This window comes from Lagopus muta, chromosome Z, assembly GCF_023343835.1.
Source record: "Lagopus muta isolate bLagMut1 chromosome Z, bLagMut1 primary, whole genome shotgun sequence".
NCBI classification, from domain to species: Eukaryota; Metazoa; Chordata; class Aves; order Galliformes; family Phasianidae; genus Lagopus; species Lagopus muta.
This window is the reverse complement of record NC_064472.1, coordinates 18,914,474-18,933,255: the sequence shown is the minus strand read 5'-3', so window position 1 is coordinate 18,933,255 and position 18,782 is coordinate 18,914,474. Positions and strand designations below refer to the sequence as shown.

The following is an 18,782-nucleotide window of genomic DNA, read 5'->3' as shown; positions in this document are numbered from 1 at the left end:
GATATCACAGCTTCTCTTGGCTTTGCAGAGCCACAGTAACTATTTTGTTCATGTTTTTATGTTTCTTTAAGTGACACAGCTTCTCTTGGCTTTGCAGAGCCACAGTAACTATTTTGTTCATGTTTTTATGTTTCTTTAAGTTCAGTTGAGCTTATACCTCTGTGTTATCTTGCACTTGTGGGCTAATACTATGTAGGAGCTTAGATGTAAATGTGATATACTTGTTAAGCAATATTTTTGCTGTGGTTTGAGCCAACAGTAACAGCACTCAAAGCTTAGAACTACTTGACCTTAAGAAACACAGGACATTAAAAGCACACTGAACACTCACAGCCCAAACATGCTAAAAGTTGCGCTGAATATAGAACCAAAGGTTATATAGAACTAAAGCTTGTCAAAACATTATCTGTGCTAGACAAAATGTCTTAGTATGCGTGTAGCTGTGGAACTTGACTTTCATTTTCACTTTGGTACTCCTGACTTTCTCTTCTTAATGCAGGTATGCATAAAAGCATCTGTTATAATGATGGGAAGCATGTGCACTGCTTCATTCCTGGTGTATGGCCAGTCTGAGAGGTCATTAACTATTGTCAGATAAATAGTTGGAAGGCAGTATTTACTTTTCTGATTAGATTTAGTCGTTTTGCCAGCAAGTTTTTCATCACAGCTCTGGCTTTATAGCTTGCCTTGGCATTTTCTTCATGCCGGGGAGGAGCTTTTCTTTGTGCAAGGTACCAGCTTACCTAGTTAGACAAGCAGATATCCTATTACTCCTGAAGCCTGTGGCCATTGGTGGAACGTTCAGGAGGAGGAAAATACCATACTGGCTTACCTTACTTCACTGGGTGGTTGATGCCAATAACAGCTTCAATCAGAAAAGGGGGCTAGAATGAATAGATCAAAATGAGTTACTGGAAAAGCACAGGATTTTCACTTTTACACCTAGCAATTTAGAGCATGCTTTTTATTATTTTTCTTTTATCCATCCTGTCTTAACCACTACCTACTGTTGTTGCTGTTCTTAAAGAGGCTGGAAGACTTACTTCTGTGTTTCTGTTTCCTAGGTACTATGGCTTTCATTACAGACCTGTTAATTTTATTTTTTTTTTTTCTGTGACTTCTTATACAGAGTTCTCTAATGACATGATTTAATACTTAGGATTAGTAGTCACAGCATGTTACTCCAGTGAGCTAAATGTAGTGCCAGTTGCATAAATATGTCCGTAAATATTATATATAAAAAAAAAAAAAAAAATCAGACCTGGGAAAGCTGTAGTGAAACATTAGCTGGGTTTAATCTCAGTGGAGAAAGGAGCACAGGATATTGTCTCTCACAGGTGACATAGTTGCTTTATTTGGCTCTAACAGCAGCTGCTTTTAGACCACTTTTCCCTTCTGAGCGTCTTTTTATTTGCTCTGCTCAGGATAGCTTCTGCTGTGTCTCACTTGTGGAGCAAAGTGCCTCTGGAGTACCTTTAGTGCAGAAAGAGTTGGCTTGTATAGTAACCCAATTTTCTGTAGGCCCTTGACCTCTTTTACATTCAACTGTAGCTTTCTGAAGTTGGTCTGGTTTTATGCATGCGTGACACAGACATCACTGGCTTGCTGAATTTGAACATTACGGTTCAAATGTAACAGTTATGGAGACAGTTAAGGATTGTAAGTAGTGATCTGTATTCCTGTTTGCCAGAGCATTTAGTTATATGTTGCTGTATTGTTTCATTAGCATACTTCAGTGTAGAAAACAAGAAACAAATCCCTTCAGTCTCCTATATACTTGATTTCCTTTTTTGAGCATCATGCTTATAGTATATAGGAAATAGTCTGTGTACAAGTCTGGTTACTGGTAATATGTACATGGAAAAACAGACACAGTTGATCTGGAATATTGTGAAGACAGATAACTGGGAGCTTATAAGCAGGAGGAGGACTAACTTTTTACGTGGTCTGACAGTGATAGGTTGGTAAGGCACTGGCACAGGCTGCCTGGAGAAGCTGTGGATGCTTTGTCCCTGGAGGTGTTCAAGGCCAGGTTGGGTGGAGCCCTAGGCAGCTGGTGGGGGGCAGCCCTGCCTTAGGAGTGGAGTTTGAAACTATAAGATCTTCAAGGTACCATTCAATGTAATCTGTGCTACAATAACCTGGCCATATATATATATATATGTATATATATGTGGGCTCTTTGCCCCATTTATCTCATAGCTCTGGTTTTGTGTTGTCTGTGCAACCTGAGCATCAGTAACACTGACTTCTTTTCTGTGGATTCAGGAAATACTTTCCTACCCATAAAAAGAAAATAAACATCAAGATTAATTGCTAAGAAACATTCCTATCCTGTGTCCCGCAGCCACTGAAGACGGATAATTGGAAAGGAGAACAGGAAGGGAAATTAACTGACTGAAGTACTGAAATCTTTGTTCTGTTTAGAGGATTTTGACTACTCTTTGGCATTATTTTCTTTAACAAGGAGGCTTTATGCTTAAGGTATTTGGGCTTTGAGAAGGGCTACAAAAAGCAAAAGAATCTAGACTGTTCCTTTAAGGCACAAAACCCTACTGTGATTGTTCCCCAGGTTTGAAGCCAAGTAAGCTTCAAGTAAGTAAGTAAGTAAGCCAAGAAAAAGAGAAAAAGAGAGTCTACATCCTCTGGAAGAAGGGACAGGCTGCTCAGGGAGATTACAAAGAAGTAGCTAAGGTATGCAGGGAGGAAGTTAGGAAGGCGAAAGCCCAACTTGAGCTCAGGTTGGCCTCTGCAGTAAAAGACAATAAAAAATCCTTTTATAAATATATCAATGGGAAAAGAAGAATCAAAGATAATTCTCATCCTATACTTGACGCAGCAGGGAAGGTGGTCACTGAGGACAAGGAGAGGGCTGAAATCCTCAATGCCTTCTTTACATCTGCCTTCAACATCCAGATCAGTTATCCTCTGGGCTTTTTATGCCCTGATCTGGAAGTCTGGGACACTGCACAGAATATGCCCCCAGCAATTCCAGTGGAGACAGTCAGAGAGCTCCTCCTCCATCTGGACTGTCACAAGTCCATGGGACCGGATGGGCTGCACCCTCAGGTGCTGAGGGAGCTGGTGGGGGTGATTGCTGAGCCCCTCTCAGCCATCTATCAACACTACTGGTTAAATGGTGAGGTCCCAGAGGATTGGAGGCTTGCTGATGTGACTCCCATCTTCAAGAAAGGCCGTAAGGAGGATCTGGGGAACTATAGGCCTGTCAGCCTGACTTCAGTACCAGGGAAGGTTATGGAGCAAATTATCTTGGATGAGATTGCACAGCATGTATGCAGTGTCCAGGGGATCAGGCCCAACCAGGATGGGTTCGTGAAAGGCAGGTCGTGCTTGATCAACCTCATCTCTTTCTATGACTGGGTGACCAGTCTGATAGATGAGGGAAGGGCTGCTGATGCAGTCTTCCTAGACTTCAGCAAAGCCTTTGACACGGTCCCTCAAAGGCTTCTTCTGAGGAAACTGGCTGCCCGTGGTCTGAACAGATATACACTTCTTTGGGTAAGGAACTGGCTGGAGCGCCGTGCCCATTGGGTCGTGGTGAATGGAGTGAAGTCCAGCTGGTGACCCGTTTCAAGTGGTGTCCCCCAGGGGTCGGTACTGGGGCCCATCTTGTTTAATATCTTTATTGATGACCTAGATGAGGGGATTGAGTGCACCCTCAGCAAGTTTGCAGATGACACCAAGCTGGGAGGTGGTGTGGACCTGCCTGAGGGTAGGGAGGCCCTTCAGAGGGATTTAGACAAGCTGGATCACTGGGCTGAGGTGAATGGGATGAGGTTCAACAAGGCCCAGTGCCGGGTCCTGCACTTTGGCCACAACAACCCCATGCAGCGTTATAGGCTTGGGGATGAGTGGCTGGATGACTGTGAAGAAGACAGGGGTCTGGGGGTGTCGGCTGAACATGAGCCCACAGTGTGCCCAGGTGGCCAAGAGGGCCAACAGCATCCTGGCCTGCATTAGAAATGGTGTGGCCAGCAGGAGCAGGGAGGTGATCATCCCCCTGTGCTCAGCATTGATGAGGCTGCACCTCGAGTACTGTGTTCAGTTTTGGGCCCCTCACTACAGGAAAGATGTTGAGGTCCTGGAGCGTGTTCAGAGAAGGGCAACAAAACTGGTGAGGGGTCTGGAGCACAAGTCTTATGAGGAGCGGCTGAGGGAGCTGGGATTGTTCAGTCTGGAGAAGAGGAGGCTCAGGGGAGAACTCATTGCACTCCACAACTTCCTGAAGGGAGGTTGTGGTGAAGAGGGATTTGGCCTCTTCTCCCAGGCAATGAGCAGGACACAGGGCAATGGCTGCAAGTTGTATCAGAGGAGGTTTAGGTTGGACATAAGGAAGAACTATTTCTCTCAGAGAGTGGTCAGGCACTGCAATGGCTGCCCAGGGAGGTGGTGGAGTCGCCGTCCCTGGCAGTGTTCAAGAGGCGTCTGGATGACATGCTGCATGATATGGTTTAGTGCTAGTGGTGGCAATGGTGATGAGGAGACGGTTGGACTGGATGATCCTATAGGTTGTTTCCAACCTTGTGACTCTATGATTCTGTGATTCTATCTCTAATACTGGGCATGATGCTTTACCATCACACAGATCTTTGTTCCTTCTGCTGAAGCAATGCAGTTGTATAACGGATCTAGCAGTCTTTTATATTGGAGACGGTCAAATTCTGGGTATAACCACTATATTGTTAACATGCAGAATCTTAAATCTTGGTTGCATGAAGTCCCTAACACCTTCTCTAGCATGCTGAAAATCACCAGTGTCAGCAAAAGCCATAGCTGAAATAAACTGCTGCAAGCAGAAGTGGTGACTATGGTGTCAGAGTATCTCACTAAATGGCTTGTGATCTTTTCTGGTATTTTTTGGCCAAGTGTGTACATAGGAGCCCTCATATTGTAGGTAGAGGGGGCATAATTCTACAGGACACTGCATGAATATTCTGAAGTATTTGTGTCATAAGATTAAACTGTTTTTTATGGATGGGGTAATACAGTCGGCACCCTTGAATATCTACGTTGCAATGCATGGGGAAGACTGGAGGTTGTACTTCAGTGAATGAAACTGTATCTGGCAGTATTGTTTTTGCAAACATATCCTCAGATATTAACTTTGAAAAGCTTAAAAAAAAAATACATTGATTAACTTGTAGGGGTAGAAGCAAAGGCCTTCAACTTTCAGTCCTAATAGCTTTGAGGTTAGTGTAATCTACTCTTTATTATTACGTACAAGAAAAACAAGTCAAACTCAAAAAGCAAAATGAGAAAAATACCACAATGTGCAAACATGTGGTCTGACCTCACTCATAAAAGTAGGGCATATGAAGGCATTACTGCACTTTTCTGAGGGTCTGGTCTAATGCTTGAAATCAAGCTGTGAGATGTTACTCACCCCAAGTAGCACGGGGAAGAGTGTGAGAGTGGTGAGGAGTTAGAGAAAGCAAGGTCTTTCCCCCAGCACATTCTGACACTTGACTGGACTCTACATTGCTGCCACTTATCTGCCTGTACTCAATCTCTGCACCTTTCAGAAACAGCAATTTATCCTGAGCGCATACAGCCAAAAAAGCCCTGTCTTTGGGGACCTAATTGAGAAGCTTATCAATACCTCAGCTACAGCTCTGTTTTCCTGCTGGCCCTGGGAACCCATGCAGAACTGGCACAGTCAGAACAGAGTTAGACACCTCTCCAAATACTAGCACAGTCTGTGACCTACTGGGCTAAGTACTCACTTTTTTGGAGATTTTCTGGGAAAACTTATGACTGTCTTAAGCTTTTGGTGGCCTGCCTGCTTTTTAATTGGTTGATCACTTCAAAAGGAACTGTAAAAGAATTCAGGTCTTTGGAAGCTTTGCCAAGCTTCTAACAAAGAAGATGAAAATACATGAATTACAGCTGAAGTAAGTTCTTTGCTCTACCTCTGTGGTAAGTTAGGGAGGACAAATGAGTCATATCTGTGTGGAAGGATGATCTGTGACACTGAAACTCTGCAAGGGTTTCAAGGGACTGAGAAACCACATGGCAGTGTCAGATCAAAGGTTTTGTTCCATACTGTGCTCAACTCCCAAGCTTTCTACAGGCTGTGAGTACCTTATTATAAGCACAACAGATGGTGCCCTGGAGAAGGAGAGAGGAGTGGAACAAATAAGCAGAATACAAAGCCCTCTCTGGAGTGGGGTGGAGGAAAACTGGTGTGGAGCTGCTGGGGTAGATGAGGTTGAACTAGAGAATGAAATGAAGGGGATGGGGAAGAGGAGAAGGCAGGAGAGGTGAGACTCAGCAGGATTCACACATTGAGATTTGCAACAGTTGCTTCAGACATAACTACTGCCTCTTCTGGCAAGTCACAGAGGACCCTGGGGCCTGTAAAAGCCACCGTTTAAATCAATATTTCCACAGGCTGATTTTCTAAAAATAAGGTATGCTTTATCGTTCATATGATATATATTCAAGTGAACAATCTGTCTGTGGGCCTCACTACTTTTGCATCTCTAAGCAGAGCGCCTTTTTGAACAGACTGTCATATCTCGGCTTGCCCAGAGGAGGGCACTCCATGACCGGCTGCCGATCGGCCCGGCGGGGTGACAGAAGCGGCGCGGGCGGCTGTGCGGGGCCGGGCTGCTGGCGGGTGCGATGGCGCGGCTGTGGAAACACGAACAGCCCGATCCTAAGTCCCAACAAGAAAACAAACTCGAGAAAACTTTTTGAAAGCTTAGATGGAAATTTTATTTTTCACCTTTTATTTTCAAAGGCATTCATTTTCCTTAGCTCCGTTTTGGCACTCAAACCCAGCAGTGATTTACTTGCCTATGGGCTGTGACATCTGAAGGAGAAGCCTATTTGGCAGTGGAGGAAGGAAGTTCAGGTTTTAGACAACGTGGAGGCCGGGTGGCTGATGCAGATACTGACTTCAAATAAGAACTTTGCTATCTCATCACATTCATGGTACTGAACACAGCTGCCGTGGTTCTGTAATATGCAGGAATTTGACGTGCTGCTTTATGGAAGTAGAAGCCCTGAAACATCTATTTTCCAAAAATCTAGGTAAAAACAAATGGTTCCTGCCAGGACCTTCCCAGAGCAGCTATAGCAGCTAGCTACAAGCCTGTAATTAGGCCAGCTGCAACTCAGTTAAATTCCCATTCCTCACCTGACCCAGAGATTTATGTCTGCCCAGGCTTCCAAGTCCTGTGATTATCAGGCTTTATGGAAAGGCTGTGCATGTCTGTGAGAGTGAAGCTGTTGGTATGAGGGATTATTTTTTTTTTCTGGAACTAGAGACAGAATGCTAAGCCTGGGTTTGGTTGTTATGTTGCCTTGTTTCTTGGCAGAGAAAATGCAGTTTGCGTACTGATAGGGTTGGAAAGCTTCTGCCGATCCTGCAGATGAGCTTCTCGTGTGTGCAGGTTGCAGGTATGCTTGAGGACAATGTTGATGTAACTTGGAGAAAAATAAATCACAAAATTCTAGCAAAGATGGATTCCTCTTGTAAAATTCACAGGTTATTTTGAAGTCCCTGTGTTAGCACTGTCTATTTTATCCAAACAGTTTTAAAAGGAAAGGTGAAACATATTGCTTTCAAAATACTCTGTAGCTCTTCACAGAAGCTAGAAATATAATTGTAAGTGCTTTTAGAGATGTAGATGTAGAGTTGTATGGGCTTTTAGAGATCTCCTCAGTACTTAAGTACTGAGCTTAGTGAGTACAGCTCCCTGAGGAGCTATGAAGGCAGGGCAGAACTTGAGAGGCAGTGGGAAGACTGGACAGAAGGAAAGATGAAGTAGGAGGCTCAGAGGCAGGAAGGGCAGAAACACAATTAATCTGTGGGTTTAAGAACGCTCTCAAAAATCCTAATTTTTGCAACATCTTTATATTTATGAAAACTCACAATGATTAGTATAGTAACTGGACACCTTGAGGGAAATGTTAGAGGAAACAGTGTTTAAAGACTTTGCTTCAGCAAAGTATAAGGGAGCAAATAGTCCTAACCTGGTTCAGCAGAACACTCTTTGTGTTCAGCTCTAAGCACACGTTCGTGTCCTCTTAAAACCTATCTTTAACAATCTCTCCTTTTCCCGACAAAGTCAGTTTTCCTTAAACTTGCTTTTATTTTATTTTATTTTATTTTATTTTATTTTATTCTATTTTATTTTATTCTATTTTATTTTATTCTATTTTAATTTAATTTAATTTTTGCTATATGTAGTACCACTCCTTTCCAGTGGAGGGAAAACGTGCACTTCTATTCTGGCTTGCTTCCTCTTCCCCCGTATGCCTCTCAGTACAGCAGATCAAAGCAACTTGGTGACAGAAAACAAAGCACCGTGAAATTATTTTTACATTAAGCAACTTATTTTTCAATTACTTAGACTAATCTGGAAAAATGTAAGTTGTGTGATGGCAAAACTGTTGGCCTGGGAAGCCATCTGGTGAGAGGCTAAGGGAAGAGTTGGCACAGGACTGAGGAGTGAAACCTGGATATCTCAAATTTTTCATTCTTCCTCTTTCTGTCCCCCATCCCTTTGTCTACATTCTAACATTACTGTCATGACTTGGAAGAGAGAGGGAGGAAGAAAGAGACTTCTGTGCAGGATGTGCACACGGCTGGAGCTTAATTGCAGATGGGTAGACTGTGTGGAGTCCACACCATCAAGTGTATGTGCACTCAAGCGCAATATCTTCATAAAGCAGTACTTACCTAGAAAAACTTAAATTTATCTTTTCATTTTTTTTTTTTTCTTTCTGGGGTTTCTAATAAAACATACATGCTGCTGTTGACACTGTAAAATGAGCGTATATTACTGTTATTTTAAGGTCTGAAAGAAGAAATGCCCAAGGAAGGATATCACACTGTTTTATATGGTCATGTGCTCAGATATTAATTTGTACCGATTTTTCTGGACTTCTGTTTTTTGTAAATGAGCAGAAGTACTCCCAGTGTGTACAAACAAGCAAACGCATTTTCAGAAATGAACAGCAACTTTCACACTTTAAAACTTTCCTCTCTTGCGCAACCTTCACTATTTAAGGACCGTTTCTTCTCAAGCATCTGTATCAAATATCAGTTTCTGATCAGCAGGGAGAAGTTTTAATGTCAGCTGCAAAGCAGTATCCTGGAAGGGGGGAGAGTGCAGTGCTGCAGGAGCGGCTGCCCTCCTGCCCTCCATCTGCAGCCTTTCCATGCCATGCACTGCAGCAACGCAAGCAACTGCTGGTGAGGAAAGCTCCGGGTTGCTGGGAGGAGGTGTCTGGAGGAAGGAGAGAATGGGATGTGAGGTATCTTTGGAAAAACAAACAAACAAAAAAACCCACAAACAAACAAAAAACTGTAAACGGGATGAGACCCTCTGGCCAGGGCAGCCTGAACGTTCAGTACAAAATGAATGCAGCCGTTCTGCAATCTGACTAACAGACGAGGCCTGCCTTATACAGCAAAAGTACCTTAGAGGTATTTGGGATGTCTGAAGAAACGTCTTTGTCCGTGAAAACAAAACGTCAGTTCTGCCCGCCCCTGTCCTGCTGTCAGACAGCTCCTAGAGCCCAGGCTTGTGGCTGGGGAGGGAAGACTCCTCGTGTGAGCAAAGGCCAGGGTAGCAAGGCGCGCCCAGCGCCGACCTTCCTCTCGCCGCGTTCCAGCCGGGGGTGGCTGCAGGCTGCAGGCTGCAGTCGCGATGCTCTGAGCGCTGCCCCCGCGGCTGCACAGGGGTTTTACCCAGAGCCGGACCGGACCGTTCTGAGCAGCAGGAGGCGGGGCCGGGCCGCAAGGCGGGGTCGGCCCACTCGGCGGGGCGGGGCTTTCCGCGAGATATAAGGGCGAGCCGGGCACCGCTCTGTGTTGGGAGTACGTCGGGAGCGGGGACTGGAGCGTCTGGTGGGAGACGGGCGGGACGGCGGCGTGGAGATGGAGCTGCTACGAACCATCGCCTACCCGCCGGGCGGCGGTGGCGGAGCCTCCAGCGCTAACGCCGCTGCCAGGGGCTGCGAAGCTGCCGTGGGGAGGGCCGGCAGTGCCGAGCCGCGTAGAAAAAAAGCGGAGGAGCAGCCCCACCAGCACGCGCACCCTGCCGCCGAGGTGTCCCGGATTATAACCGACCCTACGACGGGGAAGCGCTACTGCCGCGGAAAGGTGCTCGGAAAGGTAATGGCCGGGCCCGCGCCTGCAGCCCTGCTCGGGGTCTCCCTGCGTCTGTCGCGGCCCCTCCCTCTCGCCCGTACGGCGAAGTCGTGCCTCCTGCGCCGGTGGGGACCGTGCGGCGTGTGCGGGGCTCAGCCCTTCGGGAGGGGAGCTCCGCACATCTCCGTGTCTTAGCCGGCTGACCTGGCCGAAGGAAGTTACGCTCGTTGACTAACGTGCGAGCTGGTGAATGACTCAGTGCGGGGCTTCTTTCCTACCTTCTCTAATCGCCTTTTTTTCCTGTGTTTCTTCAGGGTGGATTCGCCAAATGCTATGAGATGACAGATTTGACAACAAATAAAGTTTATGCTGCAAAAATCATTCCTCACAGCAGAGTAGCGAAACCTCATCAAAGGGAAAAGGTGTGTGTGTGCATTAATGACTTTTTTTTTGTCCCTCAAACTCTCTTTGTGTGCAGGGTTGCCCAACCCTTTTCCTGGAACAACTCCAGCAGAGCTGTCTGCTCTGCGCTTCCCAGGCTTGTGGTCACACGGCTAACAATGCTTTTTTCCTCCTCTCTTATCTCTCCAGATTGATAAAGAGATTGAGTTGCACAGAATGCTTAATCATAGGCATGTTGTGCAGTTCTACCACTACTTTGAAGACAGAGAAAATATTTACATTCTTCTGGAGTACTGCAGTAGAAGGGTGAGCATCAACTGGGAGAAATCTAGCGCTTACTTGGCTGTGATCTCTAATTAATTTAACACTGTAGTGTGTAAAAAGTATTTTTAATGGCTTCTTTAGCTCATACACGCATTAATTTTCATTTACTTAATGTGAATTGTGTGTGTGAATACTCAGTGACACGTCTGCCTTTGTTTTTTTCTCTGCAGTCAATGGCTCATATCTTGAAAGCACGGAAGGTATTGACAGAACCAGAAGTACGATACTACCTCAGGCAGATTGTGTCAGGGCTGAAGTATCTTCATGAACAGGAAATCTTGCATAGGGATCTTAAACTAGGTAAGTTCTGTTCCTCGATGACTTCTAAAAATACATACTTTTTCAGCCCTGTCAGCCTTGTATCACTTTAAACTCGTGTGCTGCTAGCTTAATTAATAGAATGAGCTTAGTCTATGTAGTGGGAAACTAGAGTGAGGAATGGTATTAAGTATCGATACTTAAAAAAAAAAAAAGTCCTGGCTGGCTTCTGGCTTTGAATAAAGTATGACTCAGCACCTGTGGCAAATGCATTCCTGCTTTGCAAGAAGACTAACCAGAATTTCTTTCTGCTAGGTAACTTCTTCATTAATGAGAACATGGAACTGAAACTGGGAGACTTTGGCTTGGCAGCTAGGCTGGAACCACTGGAACACAGGAGGAGGTAGGAGCATTTAAAAAAAAAAAAAAAAAAAGCCTTGTAGTGTATGAAACCAAATTCACATAGAAATGAGGGAGAGAGATTCTGTTGCAAAGGAAGAGATAATTGTGTTGAGATTTTCCCCTTCTAGAAAAGCTTGCTGTGTTTTGACGTTTGCATTCCTCCTTTGAGCATTTGAATAATACCAAATGCCTGAGGCAGGATACCTGACTAATGGTGCAGATATGAGTCTGCTTTTCCTGTATCATGAAGACACTGTGAAACACGTCTACACTATTAGCATTCATGAAAGTTCTCTTCAGAGTCTCTGAGCTCTTGCCTGAACTTGAGAGTAAAACCTACCTTATGAAAAATAGCTTCTTTCCTCTTTCTGAGCTCCTAACCTAACCTGCCTCTGTGGCCTCTTTGATTTACAGAACAATATGTGGCACACCAAATTACCTCTCTCCAGAAGTCCTCAATAAACAAGGGCATGGCTGTGAATCTGACATCTGGGCCTTAGGCTGTGTAATGTAAGTACTTTGCTGCCTTTGAAATAGAATATATCTGTCATTGGCTTAGGCTTTTAAAAGTTCAAAGGAAATGGATGCAGTACTATGTTGGTTTGCAACCCTTTTTAGATGCTTAACCTAAGTGCAGATAAAATGTTTGCAGTAGTTGCTGGCTTGTGTTGTGGGGGCACAAAATGAAGTTGGCTTTCTTTTATTTTAAAATAGGTACACAATGCTGTTGGGAAGACCCCCATTTGAGACCACAAATCTTAAAGAAACATACAGATGTATAAGGGAAGCAAGATACAGTCTGCCTTCATCTCTCTTGGCACCTGCAAAACACTTAATAGCTAGCATGCTGTCGAAGAATCCTGAAGACCGGCCCAGTTTAGATGAAATAATTCGACATGATTTTTTCGTACAGGTTTGTCTTATCTAGTGTTCTGGCTTAAACCTTATCTACCCTTACAAATGCACCGTGTGGTTTGAAAATTGCTTTTTCATCTCGTTTCCACAGGGCTTTACACCTGACAGACTTTCTGCTAGCTGTTGTCACACTGTTCCTGACTTTCATTTGTCAAGTCCTGCTAAAAATTTCTTCAAAAAAGCAGCTGCTGCTCTTTTTGGTGGTAAAAAGGATAAAGCCAGATACTTTGAAAATCATAGTAAGTGAACTATATTTTTGCTTGGAACTTATCTCTAGGCCATCAGTGCTATGCTAGTAACATACAGCTATGAGATAGCAATGAAGCACCTGTATCTATATCTTTGGTTCTTCAGATTAGGTTTGACCTCTTTATCAATAAGCGTAGATGGCAGGCTGCAACCTACACCAACATACATAAGTAAATGCTTCTTCTGGCGTACTGACAATCTATATGGGCCATCTGTTAGCCAGTTTACTCTCACAGATCTGTGTATAATGGCACTGCTGTTGTCGGAGACTGTGGCTGGCTTAAAAGTACGTCTGGAAGGAGACAAACTGCAACTAACATGTTAGGGTCTGTAATGCAGGATATTGAGCAGCAATTCTAGATACATCATCATGACTTTTGTTTTATTTTCCTGTGCTGCAGATAGACTAGCTAAAGAAGATGAAGAAATTTACAAGCTCAGGCATGACTTGAAGAAGGCATCGATAACCCAGCAGCCCCACAAACACAGAACAGAGGAGGTAAATACAAACGAAGTTCAAATCAAATCCAGTAATAGTTGGGTGGAATAGCTATAATTAAGTTATATTTGACTTGGATTTCAAAGCTGAGGCTGTACACAGCATAATCAAGCTTAAATGATTAGCAGAGTTGCTTTAAGAGAGCTTAACCAAGCTTCAATAAAGTATGGTAACCTTTGTAGAGCGACTATCTATTTTGTCTTTTGAGTAATTACAGTATCTGCCTAGCATCCATTGTCCTTGTGTGGAAACTAGTCTGCCAGGTACTCTTTCCCAATATTCCAAATGCAAGGCTTCAGTTCATGATTAAGTAGGCCTTCTTAAAGAATAAGCTGCTGAGTTCTAATTCCTGCAATGTGGTGTTCATGCGGCTGTTCAGTCTTCTGCTTTACTGCCCTGGCAAAATATTAACAGTGTTCAAGGTGTGAACTGAACATTAGAACAATGGAAAGACCTGACATGATTCTTTGAGCTCAGTCTAGTAGGAGTTCTTTGTACTCTGCAGGAAGATTAACACCAGTTTTCTTGGAACTTACTTCTTGTTGATAGATAGGAGAACTATGCAAAACCTTGAGTATAAGACTTGGCTAATGTGAACAACAAATGTAACATGTTTGACATCTCTTCTAGGAGATCCAGCCGCTAATCACAACAGTAGCCAAGCCAGGAGCAGTACCAGAAACAAAGCAGATTGGAGACTCTATTCGGATGATTGTCAGAGGAACTTTAGGAAGCTGTAGCAGTAGCAGTGAATGTAAGTGCAGCAAAATGCTGTCTCTAATTCTAAATCACACACCTACTTTCTTCATATCTCAGGTGTGGAAGCCTGAGAAAACAGCTATTTCCCTCCCCGCCCCATTACCAACATACTGGCAGTAAAATGTGAATGAAAAGCCAGAAAGGCTAACTGTATTAAAATTACAATCTAGGTAAATTAGGATTTAGAATTAAAGCCTGCTCTGTGTGGTCATGTCAGTCTAATAATCCCTCTCTTTCAGGCCTGGAAGACAGTACAATGGGAAGTGTTGCAGATACAGTTGCACGGGTATTGCGTGGATGTCTGGAGAACATGCCAGAAGCAGACAGTATTCCCAAAGAGCAGCTGACAACGTCTTTCCAATGGGTTACAAAATGGGTGGACTACTCTAACAAGTATGGCTTTGGGTACCAGTTGTCAGATCATACTGTTGGTGTCCTTTTCAACAATGGAGCACATATGAGCCTTCTGCCAGATAAAAAGTAAGAATGATTACGAAATAGATGACTAACTTGATAAAACAATTTTAAGTTTGAATTGCCCCATCTCTGACCTCCCTATTTTTTTTTTTTTCCTGCTCTTACAGGACAGTCCACTACTATGCTGAGCTAGGCCAGTGCTCTGTCTTCACAGCTGCAGAGGCTCCTGAACAGTTCATTAGTCAAGTGACTATACTCAAGTATTTCTCTCATTACATGGAAGAGAACCTCATGGATGTAAGTTCAGCATGTTCTCAATTTTGAGCTGCAGAAGTGAACCTTAAGCTAAGTGAACTGAGCGCTTAATATGGTGTATATTTCTTTTCCTAGGGGGGAGACTTGCCTAGCCTAACAGATGTACGCAGGCCCAGGCTTTACCTCCTACAGTGGCTTAAATCTGATAAAGCACTGATGATGCTCTTTAATGATGGCACATTTCAAGTAAGTTTGGTAGCATCACTTGACAAAATGCTTCTACAGTATTTTATTGCAAAACTAAGCAGCAGACACTGAGATGAGAAAGTATACAAGCAAGAGCTCTCTTCTCTTTTGCAGGTGAACTTCTATCATGATCACACAAAAATCATCATTTGCAATCAGAGCGAGGAGTATCTCCTTACTTACATCAATGAAGACAGGATATCGACAACTTTTCGTCTGACAACTCTTCTGGTTTCAGGATGCTCACTGGAACTAAAGCATAGAATGGAATATGCTCTGAACATGCTACTGCAGCGATGTAACTGAAGGGACTGACTCTGTTAAACCATACGGACCCTCTTGTTCACTGTGAAATCTACAGTGGGGATATTGAAGCAACTAGTATGTTGATAATGGGGATATGTGGTGGTACGAAAACCTGCCTGTCATAGTGTGCTGGGCACACTTCTGTTACAGACGCCTGAACCTACTGTTGGACTAAAATGGTGTGACAAGGAGTTCTTCGGACCATAGTTTTCCTTGCTTCGTGTGTGTGTTAAAGATATTTTTGACTTGAATTCTAATCAGAGTGTGACATCTTGCTCCCCTGTAAGAGAGCATTTTTGATGGAGTTAAACTGTGAATATGCATCTGGAAAGGGAGGGAAGGGTGAGATCCATGGTTATGGAATAGCTGTAATAAGCAGTTCTGGCTGCTTAACTGAACTATGGCCATATTTTTGTTTTTTTTCCAGAAACTACCCACACTTGTGGCTGGCAAAGTGCATTCCTTGTTAATAACTTTTTTATTTATTACAGCCCAAAGTGAAGTATTTATTACACTAATTTTTTTTTTTTTTTTTTTTTGGACCTTGACATTTTGAATATAATTCTGTTGGAAATAAAGTGAATGGAAAACCTGAAGCATTGATGTCCACTGTTACTGTTCTGAGAGAATAATTCAGTACTGGGACCAGTACAAGGAGGACCTAACCTGTAGGGCAATCCCATTGCTCCAAAGAGTACAAACATAAAAGCATTTGCCTTCCTAAATGGAAGGGAATGCAATATGTCTATCAATATAGTAGATTGGATTAATGAGGGCTCATGACTCAGTGTGAGAGAAGAATGTCTTCTTATGGCCTGGGTTTATTTTTCTCTATGAGTAGTACAGTACTTAGACCTAAATGCATGCCAATCTTCAAGCAGCTGATACAGCAGAAAGCAGTAGTTCATGTGCAGGGAAGACAAAGATGGCAATCCAAAATAGAGAACAGAGGCTATAGCATTGATTTTCTTCATCTTGCAACAAGTGTATGTGAAGTGAGTGTTTCACCTATGTTGAATACTATGTATTAGGTGGTGTTTATGTGCTTCTGAAGTCTAGACAGGAAGACCTAATGCTGCTCTTCAGGTGGGCTCATTAGTGCAACAGGAGGCAATGATTGGTTTTATTCCTGAGAAGCAACGTCTTAATTGGTGCACACTATTGAGCCTTTTCCTCTTACAAAGGAAGATCTCACTTTATGACACCAGCAAACAATTTAGAACACAAAAATTACTTATTTTGTAGTGCTCAATTTATTGAAATAGAAAAAAACAGTTCTTTTTTGACTCTGTGTGTGTGTGTGTGTTGGAGAAACTATGAACTTTTACTGCAATTACTTTAATTTCTTTGAATATTATTGGTAAAAGTATTTTCCTGTGGCTGAAATTCAGGCTGCTGTAAGCAAGTAAACAGGCTTCATATGCAGGATAATTAAAAGTGGGTATAAAAGACCCAAGTGCTATTGTCAAATACCAATTGGTTGTGGACAGCTGTAAAGCACTTCATTCAATACAGCTAAGTCAGTGAGTTGTCTGTGTGTCAGACATATATGTAGTACCAGAATTCTTGGTGTTTTCTAAACCCTTCTGTCTTTCTGATTGACAAATAAGAGAGGCTTTTAGATCAGGATAAGGAAAAACATCCATTTCAAGGTACACTGCCCTTTCCCTAGTGCTTGCTTTAGAACTTGTAACATAAGAACTAGTATCTAGAACAAAAGTTCTGAAATTCTCTCCCAGGGTGGATCAAGTCTTAAATTACTTCACTGTAGTGAAGTAATTGACCTCCTTTACTCAATCACACAATCCCTGTTGTAATTCTGCATTTGAGAAAATGAATGTTAGAAACATACTTGTACACTCCTCCTTATAACACATCCTATATTCTCCTGAAAGTAAGTCCTATGCTGTGGATTTTCTGCCTGTCTGACAGTGACTCTATTTTTTCTATTGAAAACAAGAGCAAACAAGCAAAACAGGAACATTTACTTTGGGAGCATGTGTATTTGAAAGAAAATACAGCAATTAAGGGTGAAATCTGACACATAGGTTTCCCTAGGCTGTGTGGTGTACCCAGGAAATAACATTGTCACAGAAAAGCAAATACTTTCTTGTACTCGTATGAAAACATACTTATCGAATCTTAAAATACCTTTTTGCAAATGTATCCCAGTACTTGCATAGCCCAGAGTGGTAATCTGCCCAGCAAACAAATCAAGGAAACAATTCAAATAGTTTATTCTTTAATATCAAAATAATAATGCATTACCCAGCAATGCTACTAGTGTCTCAAGTGTTCTGGGCCATTCTGTAATTCAATTAAGGTGTTCTAAAATTAATCTATTTCATGAATTCACTTCAACAACATAGTATATAAGAAAAAAGAAGACATCTTGCATTGTATGTTATTCTGCAATATAGAACAAACTTCCATACATTGCCCAGGCTAGTTATGAATCAAGAAAAAAAAATTCAGTTTCTTTCATTACTTCTGAAAACAATCAGATTGGAAAGTAATCCTTCAACTGTATATTCATAACAATTTCTTGACTGACCAGACGGATTTAAATTCAAGAGTGAATTTTGAAAAAACAATATGTAGATTCTTAAAGATAACTATTAAATCCGTTGTTCTTATTTGTTTGGTGTTGGGATTTTTTTGTCTGTTTTTAAACTCCTTATGCCATACTAGCATAAATAGTCTTTAACTGAATTGCCACAATGTTCGAGCAAAGCGTTTGAAGGAAGAAATTAAATTGCATATACACATAACGTGTTGGAAATGAATACTGTGGTTCATCAGTTTGGAAACTGGCAATATAATTAGCCTCTGAGCTTTATCTGTGTAAATTAACTTCAGCATGGAAGCAAAATTTATTTGAAAGATTCTGCTATATAATATAGAATTAGGCTAAATTTAAACTGTTGCTTGTTTTTTTTTCATCTGCCATGTAATCAGCAGAATGAAAACGTTTTATGTTGTCTGTGTTATGCATGTGTGTTTTGAACAGGAGTAAAGTATTATCCAGATTAACTATTTACTGTCCTTTCCTGTTTATTATTTAAAGAGACACCCAAAACTGGCATGATGGCAATGGTTGTCTGAGGATGGTAAAAGTTCCCCGTAACTGGAGGCATTCAAGGCCAGATTGGATGGGGCCCTGGGCAGTCTGATCTAATACATGGTGTCTCTGCCCATGACAGTAAGGTTGGAACTTGGCGAGCTTTAAGGTCCCTTCCAATCCAAAACATTCTATTGTATGATGGATGATTCTATGATTCAGTGATTGGATGATTCTATGATTCTGTGCTAAAAATGTTAACGTAATCAACAGTACCTTGAACACGTGTTATTGATACAAAACTGGTCCAGGTAATGAGTTACTAAACACTTTTTCTTTGGAACTTAAATGGCAGTAAGATTCTTTATAGTCACCTCCACAAAGGACTTTGGCTGAGTGAACTTCCCTGCACTTCGTCTTCTCTTGAGGCAAGAAATGAAGATTACCCCATGGTCTGCCTCCCTTGCTTATCTTGAATGGTTCATGAAAGTCACTGCTTACTTTCCACGGTAATCTCAAAGGCAGCTAAAGGAGAAGGTGGAACAATTGTGTTCTGTAGGTGA

At 42.5% G+C, this 18,782-nt stretch overlaps 1 protein-coding gene across 1 annotated transcript; it reads left to right on the top strand.

Moving 5' to 3' along the window:
* Positions 1-9,863: 9,863 nt before the first annotated feature.
* PLK2 (polo like kinase 2) lies at positions 9,864-18,077 on the top strand. Its single transcript, XM_048931461.1, has 14 exons — positions 9,864-10,150; positions 10,441-10,548; positions 10,718-10,834; positions 11,023-11,152; positions 11,426-11,513; positions 11,927-12,022; positions 12,227-12,425; positions 12,519-12,666; positions 13,078-13,175; positions 13,806-13,929; positions 14,174-14,414; positions 14,519-14,648; positions 14,742-14,852; positions 14,967-18,077. The coding sequence occupies exons 1-14, from the start codon at positions 9,914-9,916 to the stop codon at positions 15,156-15,158; spliced, it is 2,019 nt and encodes a 672-aa protein (XP_048787418.1). The 5' UTR covers positions 9,864-9,913; the 3' UTR covers positions 15,159-18,077.
* Positions 18,078-18,782: the final 705 nt, after the last annotated feature.

What these genes read in the sequence shown, in the direction of transcription:
- PLK2 (XM_048931461.1), top strand. Translation starts at nt 9,914, where the DNA reads ATGGAGCTGCTACGAACCATCGCCTACCCGCCGGGCGGCGGTGGCGGA. An exon ending in TGGAGTACTGCAGTAGAAGG is followed by an intron (nt 10,835 to 11,022) that starts GTGAGCATCAAC and finishes TTTTCTCTGCAG; the next exon opens with TCAATGGCTCATATCTTGAA. An exon ending in GCATAGGGATCTTAAACTAG is followed by an intron (nt 11,153 to 11,425) that starts GTAAGTTCTGTT and finishes TCTTTCTGCTAG; the next exon opens with GTAACTTCTTCATTAATGAG.